We start from the raw sequence: 22043 nt of genomic DNA on the forward strand, positions 1-22043 counted from the left end.
CGTTAATAAATAGTACTATACCCTCCTTTGCACCAAAATATTCGAATTAAGACCCTTAACTCGGAAATTTGTAATCGATGGAGGGTACAATCGGACCGCGCCAATCGTGCCCCCCACCACTTAAGTTTTAAGGAAATAGTACCCGAACGATACTAAAATTGCTTCAACGATACCCAATAGTCGTTGCGGATGTTGTCCTTGATGTCCCTGTTGAGTGTGGAACACGTTGATCAGCCTGCCACTCTACCCTCCGGTCACCGGCAAAATCACCATTAACGTGCTTAAACACTCAAATTACACTCGAGGGAGGGTACCCAACCCTTCACCAAAACACACAATCTCTCTATCAGAAACGATATAAATCAATCTGAAACAACAACAAATAGGAAGGTCAGATCACATCTCGTCCGGAAATAACATATAAACTGTCACTTTATGTTTTTTTTTTGTTTTTGGTCTTTTTTGGATTTTTTACTGTTTTTTGTACTTTTTTTTTGTTTTTAAATAATTATTTTTGGCTTTTTCTTGGTTATACACTATTTTTTGTTTGGTTTTACGCTTTCTCTTTAATTGTTTTTGGTCCTGGGACCTCAGGACAAGCGGGCTCTAGATTTCCCACCTAACCCTCCGACCCCCGGAATTTTCGGTGTTAACTAAGTTAAAAAGCTAAATCGTACTAGACGGAGGGGTACGCACCTTCCCCCTAGTACGAAAACGGTCATTAAGGCCTCTAACTCGGGCATACGCCCGGAGCGGAGGGTACGTCGCTGAAACGCTTGCTGATCATGATGGTTTCATGCCTTTAACAGGCCCACCCAGGAGCGCCATAAAAACGTCTATGTAACATTCGCCCAAATATCACACAGCGACGGAGCGTAGAAAAAGTACCTATTGACGACTGGCAGGCGTCAGTTACCTTAATTCCACTCGTTTTTCACCGTCTCGACCTTGCCAGTTGATTTTCTGGTCTGTCTAGGGCAAAGTAAAAAGTTACTATTTTTAGGCCATCAGTCAAACGACTTTTGATCAGCTTTCGTTTGCATGCGAACACAACCACATAGCTGAGTCTCGGATCCTCAGACTACGTGATTGTCATTAAAAACACGGCTCGAACCACCTATTTCTATATGTTTTTGTGTGACAGTTTTATATTAAATCCATTGGAGATGGATTGACCTTTTCCTTTCTCTATCTACTCATGCTCTGAAATATTAAATAATAACGGTGTTTAATTCAGATCTAGGACATTACAGCAACTGTTATGGCTAGTTTACACAGTCCCTTCACATATAACAGTCTCTGGGGGACCAAGCCTCCGCTCCCGTGATTTTCTTGAGACAACACTCTTATCTCCTATATTTCGTGTCCCGGGAGGGTTCCGTGGTATTTCTCTTCCCCCCACTGAAGCCTCCGTCTCCACAAATATCCGTCACTAAGGTCCTTATCGTGTGTTATTGCCACGATAAGAGGCTCCGTAATTTTCTCGTCTCGGATACAACCGTTCGTCACAAAATATGGCGTCGTTCTGATTTTTCTCTATTTTATTCAAAATGGCCGTCTTTTTTCTATTTCTCAGAAATGTTCTCCTTCAAATCGAAATTTTAAAAATAAAAATTCCAGAACATTCTGACCCTCCGTCGCAACACTTTTCTGTTCGTAAGGCCTTTAGTCACTTTTTTTTTCGTCGCGGGAAGGTTATACTGTGTCATCCGGCGGAATGGCACAGATCATAAAAACTTCATCGAGAGAAGCTTGAGGGCGTAGAGTTCCGATGACACATGCTGCGTTAGACATCGGTATGCAAACTGATATTCTTTGTCTAAGGAAGGCAGATGCACGGGCTTCGTTGGTGGAATCTTGAATCAGCTTGCCGAGCTTAGAAAGAAAACGTTTGGTGTCTGGTCCTGCGCCTCCTGGTCCTGCGATAAATATTATATTTATCAAGAGGACTTGAGATAAGGAAAACAATCCTACGCAAAATTAATATATATTCGTTTCGTACGTTTGCCTTGTTTAAATGTTTTGAGTCCGCCTGATTGCCCCGCGCATGATTGGTGGACCCCTAGCGAACAATTCATCTGCTCTGGAGTAACTTGGGCACAATTTCGCGCCTTTCTCACGGTGTAATTTCTTCCATGCCAATCGGACGTGTTCTGCCTTTCCCATTTTTGTTGTGCTTCCGCGCGGCAGCAGTGATCACTTTGGCTTACGGTTGAGGTTTTTGCGGCAACGAGTGTCAGAATCAATATCTTCTCGTGTGCCTTCACAGACGTCATCTTTGGTTTGATTTACTAAGGTTTTCATTACTTTTCTCATGCACTCAAGATAAACCTTTTTAAAAATAAGTTTGTCTTAGCAATGGGGCGAAAGATTAATAACAGCAAAAATTATGTCCAAGTTTTTTTATTTCTTTTTTGACTACTTGGCTTGAAACACACTTGAGCGCTATTTTAGTTGGACGTGGGCCATATATTGATATAGGTCGTGCTGATATTTTCATGATTTTTTAAACCGTGTTAGAGTTCTTTTTTGCCGTTTTGTTGCTTGTATTTACGAAGGGCAGTGCTGTTACTGTCCTTTTGCTTTGTTCCTTGTTCATAATTACACAAGTAAATCTTGTGTGATAGTATGCGTTCTTTTTTTTCCAACCAAAGTCGCAAATATTAGTGTTCATTTTCAAAGTTCATTTTGATCATTAACCAGCTATTAAGTACATCCAATGCTAAGGATATTAACACGGACTATTATATTATAAGTCGCACTTCAGCTTCAAGGTATCATCGATCTGTAGTGTAGAGGTAAGGAAGGAGACCCGCAACAAAATAAGAAGGTTCAAACCTGGGCAAGGTTGTTGTTGTTGTTGTAGCTACATCGATCTCTGCTTCGAGCTTCTGATTGAATTAGAGAGATCGAGAGAGAGAGAGAGAGAGAGAGAGAGTTAGGAAAATTTCGTTTGTCTGGTCATGTTGGTTTTGTCTTGTTCAATCTATCACTGCAGCTCCCCCAGGGTCTCTAGCTGCAAAACCGACATAGAAGGGGAACCAACTTTTCCAGTGATAGCGTCTCTGTGCTGGTGTAGGCACCTTCCCTCTGTATAGCACACTCAAGAGGGAGGTTTCGGTGTGGTATTGAAACCCGTTCTAGGGGCTAAGTTTTTCGGCGTGCGGAGAACCGAGTGAAACTGCCCGGTTCACGCGGGCAGTTTTAAGTTAGTGGGGAGGACCGAGAAAAACTCCCGTTACGTGGGGTAATGTGATAACCTGCAGATGTTTGGCAGCTTCTTCGGGATTCTCCCATAAGCTCTCGATGGTAAATGAGGTTGGGTGTACCCAGCAGTTAAACAGATGATCGGTGGTGTGTGGTCTTATGTAGCAACTTGGGCAGACATCGGGTATATTGTTGTTACGCCTGTGGTGGTAGCTGGCGAGGTGATTTGAGTATCCGAATCGCAGCCGTGACAGTGTGCAACGAGTTTTCCGATCAAGTTTGCTTTCATTTGGGGATAAAATTGGAGGTATTCTACCAAGTAGGTATTCTACCTGGGCAAGGTCGGATGTTTTAATGAGCTTTTTCGTATAGTTAAAAATTTTCCGCTCTATAAATTGAGGCATGTTAGTTGGTAATTTTTTTTCTAATTGACTGGTACTGCTAATGCGTCATAATTGCCTTGCGTCACTTAGCAATTATGTAGACTCATACTTGGCGTGTGTCACTTAAGAAGTTTTGAAGACTCAAAGTTTTACTCAATCAGTTTTTTTCCAGTAGCGTTATCGGTCATGTTTTTGCTTGTGTATGTGAAGTGCAACTTCGCCTCTCTGTTGTAATGATTTTTCTCCAGGTTTGGTGATAATCGTTTCAGAATATTTTTAAAATCGAATATTTTTATTAGCAATAAAATAATGCCTCGCATTAAGTTTCTAGCTATTGACTTATTGACGTTCAGTCATGACCTGATTCAATTCTGAAGATAATTGAATCCTGTTTAGGTTCGAAGCTTGTCTGCGGTTTTGTTGCGTCGCTTTCTCTCAGCCAATTTTGACGAGATCAACGAAAAGATGACCGAAGAATCTAAGTCACAGATTAAGGAAGCCGTTCTGAAATTGGTTCTTGCCGAGCAAGACGAACAGCTGTCTAGAAAGATATGTGATGTGGCTGCCGAGCTAGCCAGAAATATTGTTGGTAGGTGCTTATTCTCTCAGTGTACAGTCAGTTAAGACAAATGGGATATTTCAGATGTTCACCCGCCATTCAATGTACAAGATTTAAATCATTCTATAACAGCTTCTGATCAATTTTGAAATATGTACTTTTATTTGAACCCAAACTAGATGGTATGCAGTTAGACTTGCAATTTCTTAGGGCCAAGTGGTATATTTTATGGTAATTTAAGGTAATTTAATTTACGATTTGATTAGCCAGGTCACTAAAATTTACTTGATAATGTGTTGTTAGCTGTGCAACCTGAAGATGGACCATATCCATGGCAGCAGCTCCTGGAATTTCTTTTCACTTGCGTTTCTTCAGACGCTGTACACCAAAGAAATGCAGCATTGTACATTTTCGTCCAGTTCCCTGGTGTACTGGGGGAACAGCAAAACAGATTCCTCCCAGAAATCAAGACTCGTCTGGCAGTTTGTATCAAGGACCAAAACAGTGCACAATGTAGACTTTTAGCGGCACGAGCTGTGCTCGCGTTTGTTATGTACAACGAAGGAGACAAAACAGTGACTAAGTTGTTTGAAGATCTTTTGCCGAATCTCTTGATGGTGGCCAATGAAACTGCTAGTGCGGGGGAGGATGACTCAGTTTTGAAAGGACTGATTGATGTGTCCGAATCAATGCCGATATTTCTCAGACCTCACCTGGAAGCTGTATGTCAATTGTGTCTGCAGGTACTTCATGAATTGTCCAATACCCTTCTGTTCACAAAAAAAAGAAACGTTTCGTATAAATGAGGCATTTGATTTTGGCTCGACATCTTAGTTAGCTTATTTCTTATTCAGAAAAAGGAGAAATATATCCTACATTAGCGCACCCATAATTTCAGACTTTGAGAAATGACTGTGCCTGTGGAATAATTGGGCAACAAGAGGAGCAGTTAGCTAAGTAAGGATAGCCGTTTGCTGTGCAAGTTGCACAATGTTCCGACCATGAAGCTATAAAAAAGTTTTTTTTAAATTATTTTTTAAAAAATTTTTGTGCGTGGTGTGATGAGAAAACTATACAAACGCGCAGATCGTCAGTGAATTGAAAATTTCCGACAACAGTTGTCTTGAAAAAATAAATAACAAACAAAAAATCAACCACTGCCCTAATCACATAAGAAGTGCTTTCAAATTTATAAATGCACATATGAATGCTCTTAGTTATATATGAACTTTTTGAGTTCAATTCAAGTTCATTTGCTAAAAGTTAGGCAAAATGCACTCTCCAATTAGGAAAGCTGAAATGGCGCGAAAAAAAAACGAGACCGATTTCTAGTATCAAAAAGTGAATTTTATTGATAGATTTTCCAGCGGAATAAAAGTTTTTCCTAGTCATCCAGTTTCTTAAATTTTATTTTATCAGAAAAGTGCCAATTGTAAATTGCAATTGAAATTCAATGAACTTAAAAGCCATGTTTTTTTTTGCTTAAAACTCAAATGAACGTTTTTTAAAAAAGACAATTTTCTGTTTCTGCGATCTTTGACTCGTTTCGAATTGTCTGTTGGCTGTTTTCAATTTTTGCACAAAATTCATTTTTTCAAATACTATTACTAAGGAAGCACTAAACGGAGCTTCCTAAGCTAGTTTGCTTAGTTAAATCAAGGGGCTTAGCTTAAATAACCAATTTTCATAACGAATGTTACTTATTCCATCGCTTTACTCGCTCGAAGTTACACAAAAATTTCTAATAGACTTTTGTCGACACTGGGCCAACTTTTTGTTCGAATCACAAGCTAAAAAGGCTTTGATATGAAATATCCTTGGACTCATTCCGATGGTTATTTGTGATACCTGGTTTGCGTGGGAAAAAAAGAAACACCCGAATACAAAGTGTCTCTATTTTTAATGGTGAACAATGATTTTTTTACATTTAGATTTCTGCGAACACAGAATTGGAGGATTCTTGGCGTCAATTGGCTTTCGAGTGCATCACAACTCTAGCTGAAAATGTTCCTCAGATGTTGCGCAAACACGCTAACAAGATCATGCCGGAGATTGCAAAGCGAGGACTGCAGTTTATGACGGAATTGGAAGACGAAGCAGACTGGTCTTTCCAAGAGGACAACGACGATGACCTTGATACGTAATTACTTTAGACATTCATTGTTTACAGTGCCTTTTCAAGTGGTTAATTTGTAGTGCTGTTATAAAATTGGTGTTGTTTTGTATAGAGTAGCAGTAGCGGGAGAAACAGGGTTAGACAGAATAGCGTGTGGTGTTGGAGGAAAAGCATTCCTTCAGTTCATCACTCCAATGCTGTCAGAGCTTCTGGCGTCACCGGACTGGAAGTCGAGACATGCAGCTTTGATGGCCATATCAGTCATCGGGGAAGGGTGCCACTCCCAGATGGAGTCTATGTTGCCCAGAATAGTCCCCAGCATCGTGCCTTTCCTGGAGGACTCACATCCGCGTGTCAGATACGCGGCATGCAATGCTATGGGACAGATGGCAACCGACTTCAACCCGACATTTCAGACCAAGTATCACGATGCTCTCATGCCTAAACTGTTGATGGTTTTGGATGATAATGAGAATCCAAGAGTACAAGCACATGCAGCCGCAGCATTGGTTAATTTTTCCGAGGAGTGTCCGACGTATGTGATGGAACTATACTTGCAGCAGATTCTGTCGAAGTTGCAGGTCTTAATTAAAGCAAAAACGGCGCAGGTGAGTAACCCCTTATTTTGTGTTCGTTACCCTTGAAAGACTTTTTGCTATCGGGTACTAGACTTTTTTCCAGTAAGCAACTGTCCACAGATTTCAGCATGCACGCAGTACATGCATGCAGTGTGTGCGTTATATTTGAGCTCATTGGTCTATTACTCTCACTGTACATCCTTATTAGTGTTTTCCCAATAAAATTGCAGTACAAATTTTTTTTCATGATATTTCTTTGGTATTTTTTTTCTCGATTTTTCGACTTCGTCGCTTTCGGTTTACTTTTTGTCGGCTTAGTTTCCGCTTTGTTTTTACCATCCATTTAAATCGCTTATTTGAATTTTATTTTCTTTTTTTCATAGTTACTTTTAGTGTTTTGATTTATCTCTGCTATTTCTTTGTAATTTTTTAAACCTTGACATCGTATATATGTTTTTTTTCGATTAAAAACTGTTTTCTCCCAAATGATTTCGGACTATGTTTTATCGGCTTAGTGACCTGGTTTCGAGTGTTTCGTTGAAAGCATGTTTTTATGCTCACCTCTGGATTGCAGAGAATGACAACAATTTTTCATCGCTTTTTTGTTTTTTCCTTTTTTTCGGTTCGATAGCTTTCGGCCTATAGTATATCGGCTTATCGGCCTCATATTGCTTCCTTTGACGAGCGAAAGAAGTGTGTGTGTGTGTGTGTGTCTCTGAGTTTTGAGGGCGAGGGGCCTTGTTGTTGTTGTTTTAACCACGCACTAGTTGCCTTTTCATATGGCCCAGAATGGTTGTTTGTGCTTGGTTTCGTTTTCGGTGTTCTTGGTTGCTTGATTTCGTCCCGTCTCAGTACTTGTCTTCAAGATACGATTGTTTTGAAATTGCTCCAGTGTTTGCTAGGTAAACACTGCAAATCTCCAGTTCCGTGGCTCTCGGGGGATATTAGGGCTGATGATATAAAAACCACAAGTGCTTCATCTCCATTGATGGTGATGAAGTAAAAAGTCACGAGTGGCGACTACTCAAAACCCTGTTTCAGAGACTGGGCGTCTTTACTGGTGTCTTATCCTGTTGAAGTTGCAATCATCCGGCTAATGTGTGCTGTTGTGCAGCCAGCATCTGCGTCGACTAATTGTGCTAATAACTCCTAAGGGATTCAGCTTTCCTTATGTAGGGAGGTTTAGAAGTTGTGCTACCTTACTCATTCCACAGGCTTTCTATTTTTAGGTCTGTGGGCCCCGCTGGAATAATTAAACAGGTGGTGACTGTCATTCGGCTTTGTTTGCATTCTGGGCATTCATTTTTAATTTTTGAGTTGATTCTTGAATTGTAATTATTAAGCAGGGGAGAAAAGGTGCTACGGAGCTGCGAAACTCTGCTTCTTGTTATCCGTGGCCTCTGCTTTTCTTGGTTGCTTAATATTGGTGGCTTTTCTCCTTATAATTGTCTTTGTTGTTCTTGGGGGTAACAAGTTTAACTGTATTGGTATGGATTGTTTTGATTTCAATACGTTTGGCGGTCACACACCGCTTTGGTTCGAAAAACAGGAAATGTCATTGTGATTTTGTTGATGCAAGGTTCGTTTAATTGTGCGCCTGCACGGCACGGAATTGGCAGTGTCTTTGTCAACTGTGTACTGCAGATGAGATACCAATAAGAATTGTTTCGCTATCATTTCGCTGTGCGTTCTAACAAGTTAATTTTGTGTTTCGGCGTCTAAATGATCGGTGACATCATTACACACCTAATTATGATTCTTAATGCCTCAATTCTTCTTGTTTGCAGCTCTTTCAACTTAGTATCACTTAAACTGGGAGACCAGATGGGCGTGGTGTGGTTAAGAATGCTACAGCTTATTGTCTTGAGTTCCAGTGTCTCCTTATCGCAACTGCATGTGGTTCCTGCTAATCTTTTAAGGAAGTTATATCTACCTTGTAATTTTTGACATGTTCTAGTGATATGCTGCCCAAATTGACCTCGACACCGATTCTTGAATTTAGTGATAGTCTATTTAGTGATATCTTGATAAAGTGTTAATGAGCGAAATGAATTTTTACATTTTTGTTTTAGTGAAAGACAGTTAAACATTTTCAGGCTATTTTTTTGCTGTTTGATTTTAATTTTTGGAAGCTCGCGTTTTCGTTGTCAATTTCCAATTGGAGCTCAAGTTTAGCTATCTGAGAACAAAATGAAAAATGACTCATAAATTGAAATTGCTTTTTTTGAAAATCACTAAAATCCTTAGTTGAATAATACTAGCCTGTTAAAGTTATCCAGAACAATAGTCATATACAGAGGCGAAAGGGAGCCGAAAACGTCTTCCAAAATTTAAAACCAATTTTGAATGAAATTCAATTTGATGAAGAGCTAGCGATAAACGATTGAAAAACGATTGCTAGCGATAAATTATCGTTACAATAAAATTTACCTTGAATAGAAGCCCGCTATGCCGAAAAAAGTATCATAAAAAATCTATCAAGAAACACACAAACGTATATACATGTTTTTTTTGCTCTTCAAAACTCGTAATATAAGGTAACTGGACCGATATATTAAAAGCCGAAAACATTCAAGCCGAAGCAACCTTAAACGCAAATAAAATCGGAAATCATACAAAATCTTAAAGGTTAGATATGGTTATCTAAATTGGTTAAAATAGATGAACCTTCCAGAAGTCGGCCAGAATAATTTAGCAGAAAAACGATAGCCTTTTCCAAGCGTGGTTGTTACGTATAAGCTAAATGGGCCGAAGCAGCCATTGGATTTGAATTGAATATAAACCGAGTTACCAAGTCTGGTTTGATAGTCTCAAGCGGTAAACTGTAGTAAATTTTCGCCAAATGCCTTTGTATAAGTGTTAAAGGTCAATATAGAAAGAAACTATTTAATTTTTTCTTCGAGAAAAAATAGCATTTTTTGAATTTTTCTTTGCATATTTAGAAAACTTCGATATTCCATTTCCTTTAATCGATCTGCAATGAAATTGTTCAAGTCTAACGAGAATAGGGACACTTAGTTGCTTGCAAGGAAGTCCAAAAAATTAGGCCGAAAACATAAATTCGAAGACACGCAGCCGAAAAAACTGGCATCTAATTTAATGTTCTTCTTTACCAATAAGAAGTATTCAGTTTTAATAAAAAAACAAAGAACTTATATTTTTGCTGCTTAAATTGATTTGATAATGTAAACGTCTATTGGAAAACTTATTGAGCTAAAAAAAAACAGCAAGTAAGCCGACAAAAATTGGGACGAAATCCAAGCAGCCGACAAGTTTCAGCTTTTGATACAGAAAGACTGCGACAAGAAACTGATTTATATGCAAAAATACTACCATGTCTATTGAAGTTGAAGATGAAGCCAAATTCGGTCATCCCATTCCCGGAGCAAAATTTCGTCCGAGAAAAACTTTGGTGTCCGGTTGGAATACCCTTACTTATCACAAGGGTTAAAAGCTTACGTAAATTGCGGTGGATAAGCTTTCAGTGATTAAAATGCGTTCCAAAAAATAAAGTTTCAATATTGGTTTTCCTTTTTCTTGAAAAAGCATATTACCTTAGTTCAGTAAAACTTGGCGTTCAAGTGCTGTGTTCAATTTCTAGTTGGGTGCTCCTGGCGCAAAGGCTGTGCTTGAGCAGTCAGTGACAACTCTGGCAGCTGTGGCGGATGCCTCCAAAGACGCCTTTACACAGTTCTACGATGCTTTTATGCCGGACCTGAAGCTGATCATGATCAATGCCAGCAGCAAGGAGCTGCGCATGTTGAGGGGCAAAACGATAGAGTGCATCTCTCTTATTGGACTGGCAGTGGGCAAAGACAAGTTCATGCAAGATGCGTCTGAAGTGATGGAGTTGCTCCTCAAGGCACAGCTGTCTCAAGAAGAGTTCGAGGACGACGATCCACAGGTATTAGCTTTACGCTATTATGTAACAGCCTAGTAGTTTATATCTCTACTATTTGAATTAAATAGTTAGCTACAAGAGATTTTTTTTACGAGAATCTACTTTCTTAAAACGTTTTTTTTTAAAACTTCGCATATCCGGTTTTCTACTGCAGAACTGTATAAATTGCTTTCGGCGTACAATCCAGCGTGTCTTCGATACTCGTACAAATTCTGTTGCATCAGTGAAATAGCTGTTATGTTGATTTAGATATCGTACATGATGTCAGCCTGGGCGAGGATGTGCAAGATTTTGGGGGCTGAGTTCCAGCAGTACCTGCATGTAGTGATGCCCCCATTGCTGAAGGTGGCACAGCATAAACCAGAGGTACAGGTGCTGGACCAGGAAGATCTCGAGAGCCAAGAGGACGAAGATGGAGGGGGTTGGCAGTATGTGAGCATCGGCGACAACCAGAACCTTGGAATCAGGTTGCTATATAATAGTATATTTGCTCGAAAATAGTACCGATTAAGTTTAGATTTTGCAAGCATTTGTCAAAAGATCATGCTTATATAACGAGGCTATTATTAAACTTGCGAGAGCAATTGTATTGTTAGCGGGAACAAGTCTTTTTCCCGTAAAAAATTTTCTTACAAACCTTTCATGTTTTTCTTACTTTCCTAGAGGTAACGCGTTTTCCTCTGTACCCTTTGGTCAGGGGTTCGAGTCACATGCGGACCTTGTTTTTGCTGTATGTATGAAGTTTTTTCCGGGAACAATTGAATTGTCGGATTTTCGTTCGTCTGATTTTTTGTCGGCTTAGTTACAACATCGGGTAATTTTCTTGTGCTTCCAGTAACTTTCTTCGTAGGTACTAGTGCTTTAGCTTTTGCTATAATTCGTAAATTTTATAGCCTTTATGTCGTGGGTATTTTCTTTGGTTTTTCTTTTTTTTTGCTTGAAAGCTGTATTCGGCCTAAATGGATTCGGCTTAGTTACCATTTTTTTGTCTCGCTTCAAAGGCAAAAATGATTGTTTTTTTGAAAAGTGGGTATTTTGTATTGAAAGATATCAAAGTTTTAAAACTTAATTACTAAAATTTCTTTTAAAATTTCTTATGGCATTTTTTGTTTTCGGCTCATTGGGTGTCTACCAATTTTTGTCGGCTTAGTGACCGCTCGGTAAACACTATAAGCTAACTTTTTCTTGATATTTCCAGAATTTTTTTCCGAAAATATTTAGGTTTCTCTAGGTCTTGGTGATTTTTTTAAGAATAATGAACGTAGTTAAGACTCTTATATAGGTCTTGCTGATTTGTTTTTTTTTCAGGAGAAAGTCTTAAATCTTTTTAAATTCAGTGCAGTTCTATTGGCAAAAGGAAGGCAAACTCCGCCATCGAACCGGAAAATTGTAAAGGTCACGAAAAACGTGATCGACTTATTTCGAAAATGGAAATTAATTATCAGATTTCCCAGCGAAAAAAGTTTAACCTATTGATTCAGTTTTCTCAAATTGGTTTAATGTTAACAAAAAAGTGACCATCATAAATTGTTTTACAAATTTAAAGAGCTTTAAGTCCATCTATTTTTTCTTCGAATTTCAAAATTTGAAGATTTTTGAAAAAACAAGTCATTTTTTTCGGTTTTCTTGCGTTAATTTTTCTTCTCCTACCGTCAGTTGGCTATTTTTGTTTTTTTTTGCATGAAAAGTCTTAAAAATTGTTCAGGTTCATTTCGATATTTTTTTGCGGTTTGACTTATAATTTCGTTTTAAGTTCACATCACTTCCTTTGTTTAAAGGAAGGCAAACTCCACCATCGAACATCTAAAATGTCACGTTAAAAGTGATCTATTTCTAATTTAGAAAGTAGAGTTCAGTTTTCCGACCTCCCAGCGAATTAAAATTTTTAGTTATCCATCCAGTTTTCTCAAAGTGGGTTAAATTTTCTCAAAAAAGTGCCAATCGTAAATTGTTCTAGAATTTCAACACACTTTAAGGGCATCGATTGTTTTCTTTGAAGTTCGAAAGTTGATATTTTCACAAAAAACAAGTCAGTAATTTTTTTGGTTATCTCGAGTTTATTGAATCTTTTCCAACTGTCTGTTAGCTATGTTTTTTCCGTTAGTTTCGGAAGTGGAATTTAATTTTCAGATTTGCCAAGGAAATGAAATTTTTAGTTATTGAAAATTAATTGGGTTAAATTTAACAAAAAAAGTACGAATCTTAAATTGTTCTAGAATATCAAAGGGTTTTAGGGGCATCGATTGTTTGTTTTCGAAATTCGAAAGTTGAGATTTTTTTCAAAATACAAGTCAGTTTTTTTTATTACTCGCGTTCATGTTCATTTTCAACGATCAGTGGGCTATGTTTCAATTTTGTAATATCGGTCTCTTTTTCTTTTCGTGGTGCTTGATTTGAATCGCAGGTGGTGCGAAACGGCAATATGATTAGAGTTATACGGGACTACAATTATTCCACCCAGCAGTCAAAAACCGATTGTATATCGATCAAACGGCCTAAACGACAAAACACTGACCGCCACAGTCGTGCCAACGTGATGCGAGCTTGCCAAAAGAGTATAGGACTTACTTTTGTCGCAATTCACTGCACCCACATATATCTTATTTATTCAGTTGGGAAACTAAAAGTCATTTTCCAGTTTTGCGCCACATCCACTTTTGTTTTTGGAGAGCGTAATTTGAATTTCAGAAAGCAAAGGAATCTTTGCTTCGCCGCTTTCATTTTATGAGTTAATTTACGGAGTCAATTTAAATTGTGTTGGTCGATTTTTTTACAGTCAAATTAAGCTCTCCAATAACAAAAGTGGATGTGGCGCAAAAACGGAGGTTGACTTTTAGTTTTCCAACTAAGTAAATAAGATATATGTGAGTGCAGTGAATTAAGACAAAAGTAAGTCCGACACTCTGTCGGCAAACTCGCATCACGTTGGCACGACTGTGGCGGCCATTGTTTTGTTGTTTAGGCTGTTTGAATAATATACAAATGGTTTTCGACTCCTGGTTTTGGACTGATCGTTTTCCAGTCTAACTCTAATCATATGGGCGTTTTGTCTGTTCTTAGACAGACCACTCTACCCATTGACCGGTCACACAAATAAGCGTATAAAATATAAGATATAGAAAATAATTCACTGTTAGCGCCATTTGGTTATCTGAGGAACTTTTCTTAAATCAAATCACGCGTTTATAGCCTACAATTACCAGTATATCAGCTCATATATCTGATTAACGTGGGCAAACGCCCTCTCACTACCTTGGATTAGGAGGACGAATGCTCTCGACGCGAGCGGCCTTTTTGGCAATATTTAATGGCATCCAGTTTTGGCTCAGCAACGGTAAAATTTTTCTTTTGCCGCCAATATACGACAATTGTCGTGGACACTCAATCCAAAAAAGAGCTTGAGGGCTATTTTCATCAATTGATTCCTCTAAAAACTTATTTTGCCTTAGTTTACATCGACTTGGTTTTTATCAATTTTAGCATATTTTTCCGGTTCTTGATGAATAGTAGAAGAGCGATTTTGCAGTTTGTATGTATCTCCGAGTTCGTTACTAGTTTCAGTTTTTGTTGAATCTCCTTGCAAATTAAATTAATGTTTTGCAATATTAAAAATGGAGAAGATACTTAAGACGTCAAATAACCTCATTTCAGTCGCAAGTCATAGTTGCTTTCATCATCATCATCATCATGACTAAGGCACTACTGCCCATTGTCAGCCACATATTGAGTCCCGAACTATCGCACGCCATCGCTTTCTGTCCAGGGCTGCCTCCATGCAGGCATCTTTCCAGCACAATCTCCACTTGTCTGCCCTCATGTTCCGTGGTTTCAGAACACGTTCGAGGTCAGCAGCGACTGTTGATCTCCATGTTCTTCTGACCCCACCTCTTGGTCTTTTCCAAGTGGGCGCCTTCTCGAAGAACAGTGCCTCCTTCGTCACTCTCTCATCCGGCATTCTGAACACATGTCCACACCACTTCAGTCGCATACGCCTCAGCACATAGTCCATAGGTGAGTCAAGTTGTGCTTTGCGAGGCAGTTCCTGGGTAGCTATTTCGAATCCATTGTAGACAAATCGCCGTGCACACCTAGTTTCGAATGAGGACAACCTGGCCAGGTCCCCTTTCTTAACCGGCCATGTTTCTGCGCCGTATAGGAGAGCACTTCTTACGCATGCTTTGTACACTTTGCTTTTGGTCCTGGTGGTTATGTTTCTGTTACTCCAGAATTTCTTCAGCTGCGCAGCATTTCTAGTCGCGCTGGGTATTCTGTGCTGAACTTCTGGGGTAATGTCTCCGTTACAGGTGATGCGGCTTCCTAGGTAGTCGAACTCAGTGACGTTTTCTAGCTTAACATCATTACAAAATAGCACCGTTGGCTCGCAACAGGAGAACATGCACTTAGTCTTGGACTCGTTCAGTTGGAGTCCTACCAATTTTGCGGCGTCAACTACTCGATTCAGTAAGTTCTGGGCGTCATCTGGATTGTCCTCTAGCAGGCAAATGTCATCTGCATAGTCCAGGTCAGTAATACTGGTTTCTAGCCGGATACCTAGATTCGTGTTATCTGTGGCGACGTTCAGGATCCGATCAATGAGGATGTTGAATAGGAAGGGTGACAGGACGCCACCCTGGCGGACTCCTGTTTCCACGTGGAACGCCTCTGATAGGTTGTCGTTTCTTCGCACGATGCTGTTGGACTGTGAATACATGTTCCTGAGAATCCTAAGCAGCTTGTCTGGCATTCCGTGATCTTCCAGGATCTTCCATATGGCATCTCTCTTGACGCTGTCAAAGGCAGCTTTGAAATCTATGAAGACCATCACTGTGGGTCTATTGTACTCACTTCGCTGCTCGATTATCTGTCGTAGGGCGAAAATTTGATCTCTACAACCTCTTCCCTTCTTAAAGCCGGCTTGATTATCTCTCGCATATGAGTCGTAGAGGTCGTCAAAACGTGCGAGGAGTATAGCTTCCAGGATTTTTAAACCAATGCAGAGCAGAGATATTCCTCTATAGTTGCTGCACACTAGTTTGTCACCTTTTTTATGAAACGGCAGGAGTATTGACGTTCGCCATTCATCTGGGACTGCCTCTTCTCTCCATATATTTTTGAAGAGGTCTTTCAGAAGAAGTACTATTCTCTCACCTCCTTTTTTGAACAGTTCGGGTGGGATGTGGTCGCACCCGCCAGCTCTGTGGTTATGGAGGCTTGCTAGTGCAACCTCACTCTCACTTCTTAGCGGCTCTCCCTGATCTATATCCGTAAAGACTCCAGTACTCGAGACGACCTTGGGCAGTTGGGCCGGGCTGTTGTCAGCATTCAGAAGTTGGCAGAAGTGAGTTGCCCATCGTTGCATGACTTCCTTGCTATCGCTGATTTGTTGGCCATCGAGACCTTTGACTGTTTGTGAACTACTCGATTTGGCACCACTCAAAGTCCGAATGAGGCGGTACATCTCTCTAGTGTGTCCTCTTTCATTGGCGTCCTCAATTTGATCCGATTTCACGTCGAGGTAGCAGTTCTTGTCTTTTCGGATGAGTTTTTTCACCAGCTTTCGTTGCGCAGCTATTTTCGAGAGTTCAGCGCCCTTAGCCTTGAGGTTTTCGCGTGTTCTGATGGCTTTGAGGGTTTCATCAGATATCCAAGGTTTCCTTACGGTGCACGAGATTCCCAGATTCTTTTTCGCCGATGATATCATACTGTCTCTTAGGATTTCCCATTTCTGGTTCACGTTGCTGGTAGATTCGGTTACTGAACAAAGGGCCGTACAGTATTTCCTGGAAGTACCTGTATGTTGGAGCGCATCGAGGTTGAGTCTAACTGTTCTATGGGTTTTGACATATGTACGAAGTTTCGTCTTCAGATTGCATTTCACCATTCTATGGTCGCTGTCGATCCAAATCTTGTCACTTCTTGCTCTGATATCGTTGATCGCTGTGCGCCATCTCCTCTTGATCAGGATGAAGTCTATCTGGTTCCGGGTTCGTCTGTCGCGTGATATCCAGGTATATAGCTGGTGGTTCTTCTTCTGGTACATCGTGTTTGCAATTGCCAGGTCGTTCGTAGCTGCAAACATAGCGAGGCGTTCTCCATTGTCGTTTCGTTTCGATGTTTTTATGAAACGACCTATGTGTTGTTGTTCCGCGGGGTATGCCTGTCCTAGGCTGGCATTTAGATCTCCCGCTAAAATAATTGCATCACCGTTGGGGCATTCTTCAAGAGTCTTTTGTAGTGTTCGGTAAAACTCATCTTTGTCGAGAGCTTCTGCGTCCTCAGTCGGCGCATATCCACATATAATGGATAATGGGTAGGGTTTAGCAAAGATGCGGGCGGAGCAAACTCTGGGGCTGGTTGCTTTCCATGATTGCACGGAGCTGCTGAGTTTCTTGTCGATTGCGATACCAACTCCGTGGATGCCTCGGTTGTCGTCATACCCACTGGTGTATACTTTGTAGTTTTTGGTGTTATGCGTGTTGTCTCCGGAAATTCTAGTTTCCTGAAGGCAGGCAATGTGAACTCCATGGTTTTCAAGGGATTTATCCAGGAGCTCGAGAGATCCTGGCTGTAGGAGCGTCAGAACATTCCAGGTGCAGATGTTGATATGGTGTTTGGTATGTTGGAGCGGTTTTTGTGCCGGATTAGCATTTTCCACCATGACGGCATTCATGGTGGCCCCAGTTCCCGCGGGGGGCGTAGCAGTATTCGGACTTTCATAATGTGGGTTCTTGGCTGGTTTTACAGGGCTCGCCACGCCCCAACCCTCCTCCTTTATCCGGGCTTGGGACCGGCTGCCTTCTCAAGAGAGTTAACAGGCGGAGTTCATAGTTGCTTTAGAAGTTCATGATAGCTCTTTAAAGAGCGCATGGTAGCTTATTGTCTACTTCAGTTTGTAGAAGATTGGTAATAGAACTTCAAACATTTGCCTGGTTTTTATCAAATTTTAGCCCTCCAGAAAATTGGAATGAGTGTAGTTCATAGGCGATCTGCTATCAAGTTACCCAGTTGAAGTTCGTGTTATACGTTAGGTGCTGTCATGTTCCCAGCAGTTCCGCTTGAAAGAAATGTTTTTTTTTGTTACCATAGAACAGCGGGACTGGAGGATAAAGCGACTGCATGTCAAATGTTGGTCTGCTACGCCAGGGAACTGAAGGACGGGTTCGCAGAATACGTAGACCAAGTGTCTGAACTGATGATACCCTTGCTCAAGTTTTACTTCCACGACGGAGTCCGATCAGCAGCAGCCGAGTCTCTTCCCTACTTGCTGGAGTGTTCTCGTCAGAAGGGCCCTGAGCACGTGGCTATGTTGTGGCGCACGATCTGCGACAAATTGCTGGATGCCCTTAAAGCCGAGCCAGAGAATGAGATCCAATCTGAATTGATCACTGCTTTTTCCAAGTCAGTGGAGCTGTTAGGAGACGGATGTCTGGATGATGTAATGATGAATTCTACTCTTGAGACTATGGAGTACTTGTTTGAGCAGCACTTCAAGCGCCAGACGGACAGACTGGAAAAGAGAAAAGACGAGGATTATGACGAGGGAGTTGAAGAGATGCTACAAGATGAGCACGAGGGTGATGTCTACTTGCTGAGCAAAGTGGCAGACATGATCCATGCCTTGTTCACTGTCTACGGGGCCAACTTTTTACCCGCGTTTGATAAAATTGTGCAGCACGTTGTGAAACTTCTACCAAATGACAGACCCAGCACGGATAGGCAATGGGGTCTGTGTATTTTTGACGATGTCATTGAGTTCTGTGGCCCGAGTTCAAGCGTTTACTCGCAGTGGTTTCTACAGCCCATGCTCAAGTATTCGATCGACAATGAGCCTCAAGTGAGACAAGCTGCCTCATATGGCCTCGGACTGATGGCCTTGAATGGAGCCCAACAGTATCAGGAAGTGTGCATCAGTAAGTGTTACTTGAAATGTAATGAGAGCTCTCTTAAGCCGATCAATTTTGTGGGTGCCATATAACAAGAAAAATTCGAAATAATATCATCCGACCGGTTAAATTTTCTTGCGCAGGAGGCAGAGAAAGGATTGGATATTTTGTACCAGCTGCATGAGTTGCATGTGTGATACCGATTAATGTCGTTGGTGTTTTAAGGTGGGATTCCGCTGTTGAAACAAGCAATAGCACTGCCAGAGGCGCGTACAACACGCGAACACATATGTGCGACGGAGAATGCAATCTCTGCCCTGGCCAAGATCTACAAGTTCTGTCTGCCACTGGCATCCAACTCTGGTATCAACATGCAGGAGCAGCTGGCAGAGTGGTTCACGTGGCTGCCAGTGATGGAAGATAAAGAGGAGGCGGTGTATGTGTACAACTATTTGTGTGAGCTGGTAGAGGCCAATGAGATGGCAATTCTGGGCCAGGGCAACAGCGGGGTGAAGAGGGTGCTGGAAGTGATGGCAGACGCGCTGGCAGTTGATGCCCTTGACGAGAGTGCTCCCACGACCCACAGGTGTGCACACATCATCCAGCAGATCAAGGTGAGCTCACGACGAGTGTCTGGTCAGTGGTAACTCTTTAGTGTCACGTGTTATCAACTTTGAAGTTTAAACGTTAATGAAACGTGAAAAAATAGAGACTAAATCATTAAAGGAGGCTGTAGGTCGATACAGTATGAGAATTATATTTCAACAAATTTAAAGAGGCTATTCTTCATTGTTTATTAATTTAATTCAGATCAACTCTTGGCGAACAGCAACTCTTTTGAAAACTCAATTCAAAGGAAATGTTTGAATTGCGTTTAGTTCTTTGGTTGATCAGACGTTGTTCATACTCTTATATAGGTATTGATGGATTTTTTAAAAAGTTCATTGATGTCTTTTGAAGTTTGTTGATTTCTTTTAAAGACTGTTGTTAATTTCTTTTAAAGACTGTTAATTTCTTTTAAAGTTCATTATTTTTTGCTGAAAGGAAGGCAAACTCCACTATCGAACAGCAAAAAAGTGAAAGTCACGAAAAAACACGATGAACTCCCAGTTTCAAAAGTGGATTTTATTTTTCTGATTTCCCAGCGCCATTAAAAAAATTGACCTGTCCTATTAATGCAGGTTTCTTAAATTGCATTTATTTTATCAAAAAAAGTCAATCTTAAAACTTGCGATCAGCTTAGTGTGTTGAAACGAACCTTCGTTTTTTCTAGCCTAACTCGCAAATGAAAGTGTTCACTTATTTGGAAATTTCAATTTAGCATTGGAAGTTGCATTGCATCTGTTCTCTGCTTAGTTATTGGCTAGAGTATGGTAACTCTTAAGCTTCCGTGGCTGAGTGGTTAGAGTGTGAGTCTCATCATCTCTAGATCACAGGATTGAAGTTCAGAGGTTGCCGTATTTTTTTTTTACTAATTCGAGGCTTATTTCTAATTTTTATTATTGCACTTTATAGAACTAATTTTTGTCGTTTTCTCGCAAGTGTTTGCGAAGCTAAGCTTTGCCTCTGTTATTATTGAAATTCACAGAGTTTTAAGGCCATAGATTTTTTCTTTGAAATTCGAAAATTGAAGTTTTTCTTTCTGTTTTCTTGTGTTCATGACTTGCGTTCATGTGTGGGAAGGGATCATCTCATAGGGTTGTTTTTTTCCCATTTAAAATCGGGTACTTAAAAAACGCTCATAGGGTCTTGAATCTGGTATCATATTTGCTGCTTAGACTTAAACTTAGCGAAGAATACAAGAATTCGTTGCTTAATATCGAAGTCATCGATAATCGAAGTCAATGAAAACATGGACCGGTGACTCGTTTTTCCGAAGAATTTACCCAAAGAGTTTTGTTGCGGGATGTTAAAAAACTGATTGAGTGCTTACCTTGTTTCTTTGTGTATAGCAAAACGAAGAAATGTGGAACGTTTGTGTGGGAAGTATGGCAGAAGCCCAACAACACGCTCTGCTGCAGTGTCTCCAGTCTATCTCCGCAACAGCCACGCCCTCTTCTTAACTCACCTTCCCTACCCTCCCTACTAGGTACCTCCCACACCATCCATACAACAGCCGAGTGAGAGACTGTCATATCCGGTTTGAAACCGAATAACCAAACAACTTGGCACGAGAAGAGATCAATGAATGGCTATGTAGTGTAGTCTGATATAACTGAAGGTCGAATGATTATAAAGATGCATTTTTAATTTTGTAAATGACCAATCCTTTAATTGGACGTTCCTAATTTATCGTAACTTGATCCTCACCTATTCCTTCCTCAATCAATTCCTTTACAGTTTGAACTATTATAATAATTTGAATTTAAAAGCAGAGTGGAAGAGGCGAGGGATGTTTGCTCAAATAATTCTGTTGTGCTGAGTTTGCTATCGTGTCTTGGATTGTTGATCTCGTTTCCATAGTGTCGTATGCTTGTCTCTAATTTGAGCCATTTGTTTTAACTTTCAATTGAGATGTGATTTTCCTCCCATTTTAATGTTCCTTGCAGTTGATCTAAAAAGGAGCTTGTCGACTACTGTGTAGTCTGTAATAACATAATTTCTACGAATTGTTCTGAACTACGGATCTCATTCTGTGTTTGGCGTCGTAGTCTCCTAATGTGATCTGTGATCATCCGAATTTAGTTGGTCGTCGATTGAGTAACACCTGAGAAAAATTTATTTTCCAAACTAGTTTTAGCGTCAAGACATCTTCAATTTCCTGACGGAAACATTCATTGGAGTCGGGAGACCTCAGAGAAGATTTTCGATGTTTAAAATTTGAAAGCAATTAATAATCATTTTCAACTTGCGATATTATTTTACAGAAGCGGAAGGTGTTATTCTAAGCGTTGTGTAATAGAACGAATTTACTTTTTTTCCAAACTAAGTGGTAAATAAAAAGCTCGTTTGGCAAAAAAGGCTGAAACACCACCGAAGCTTTCAGTTATAAGCTCCAACCGCCTCACAGGATTCATCTCATCGGCTGGACTGACCTGCTCGCCGTTAGAAATAATTGGAGCCTGTTTGTTTTTCAAGTACCGCCTCTATTTAAAATCGCTTTTTACTCTCTTGGCTCTAGATTTACAAAATACGATTTTGTATTCTTTTTTTTTTCATTGTTTTTATATTCGTGAATTAGTCCATTAATCAACAGGATAGCAAAAAGCTGTTGTTCTGATCACGCTATTCAAGCAATGAAACTTCGAACAATTTCAATTTAAGCTATATCGTAACTCGGTTTGAAAAAATCGGTACGCGAAAAGTTGAAGTTTTTCTTAGCAAGCTATCAAACTTAAAATTAGTTCAAGTTATTTCATGAAGCAATTCAGGTGGCAAAACGATCAAGGTTTTCTATTGAAATCCTTCAAGCGATG

General features: G+C 40.2%; 1 protein-coding gene across 4 annotated transcripts in view; it reads left to right on the top strand.

Moving 5' to 3' along the window:
* Positions 1–22043, top strand: part of LOC134838917 (importin-5-like) — a 510521-nt gene that overhangs the window by 453775 nt on the left and 34703 nt on the right. The window contains exons 4-12 of one of the 4 annotated variants that reach the window (XM_063854230.1): positions 3987–4179; positions 4453–4892; positions 6081–6289; positions 6378–6873; positions 10445–10747; positions 10994–11211; positions 17831–18654; positions 18853–19241; positions 20580–21360. The exons of the other annotated variants lie outside the window; for them this stretch is intronic. Of the exons in view, the coding sequence (XP_063710300.1) occupies positions 3987–4179; positions 4453–4892; positions 6081–6289; positions 6378–6873; positions 10445–10747; positions 10994–11211; positions 17831–18654; positions 18853–19241; positions 20580–20690 (3183 nt within the window). The 3' untranslated portion in view covers positions 20691–21360. Of the gene's footprint in view, positions 1–3986; positions 4180–4452; positions 4893–6080; positions 6290–6377; positions 6874–10444; positions 10748–10993; positions 11212–17830; positions 18655–18852; positions 19242–20579; positions 21361–22043 lie in introns of those variants that run through there. 4 annotated transcript variants of the gene reach the window in all.

This window comes from Symsagittifera roscoffensis, chromosome 2, assembly GCF_963678635.1.
Source record: "Symsagittifera roscoffensis chromosome 2, txSymRosc1.1, whole genome shotgun sequence".
NCBI classification, from domain to species: domain Eukaryota; kingdom Metazoa; phylum Xenacoelomorpha; order Acoela; family Convolutidae; genus Symsagittifera; species Symsagittifera roscoffensis.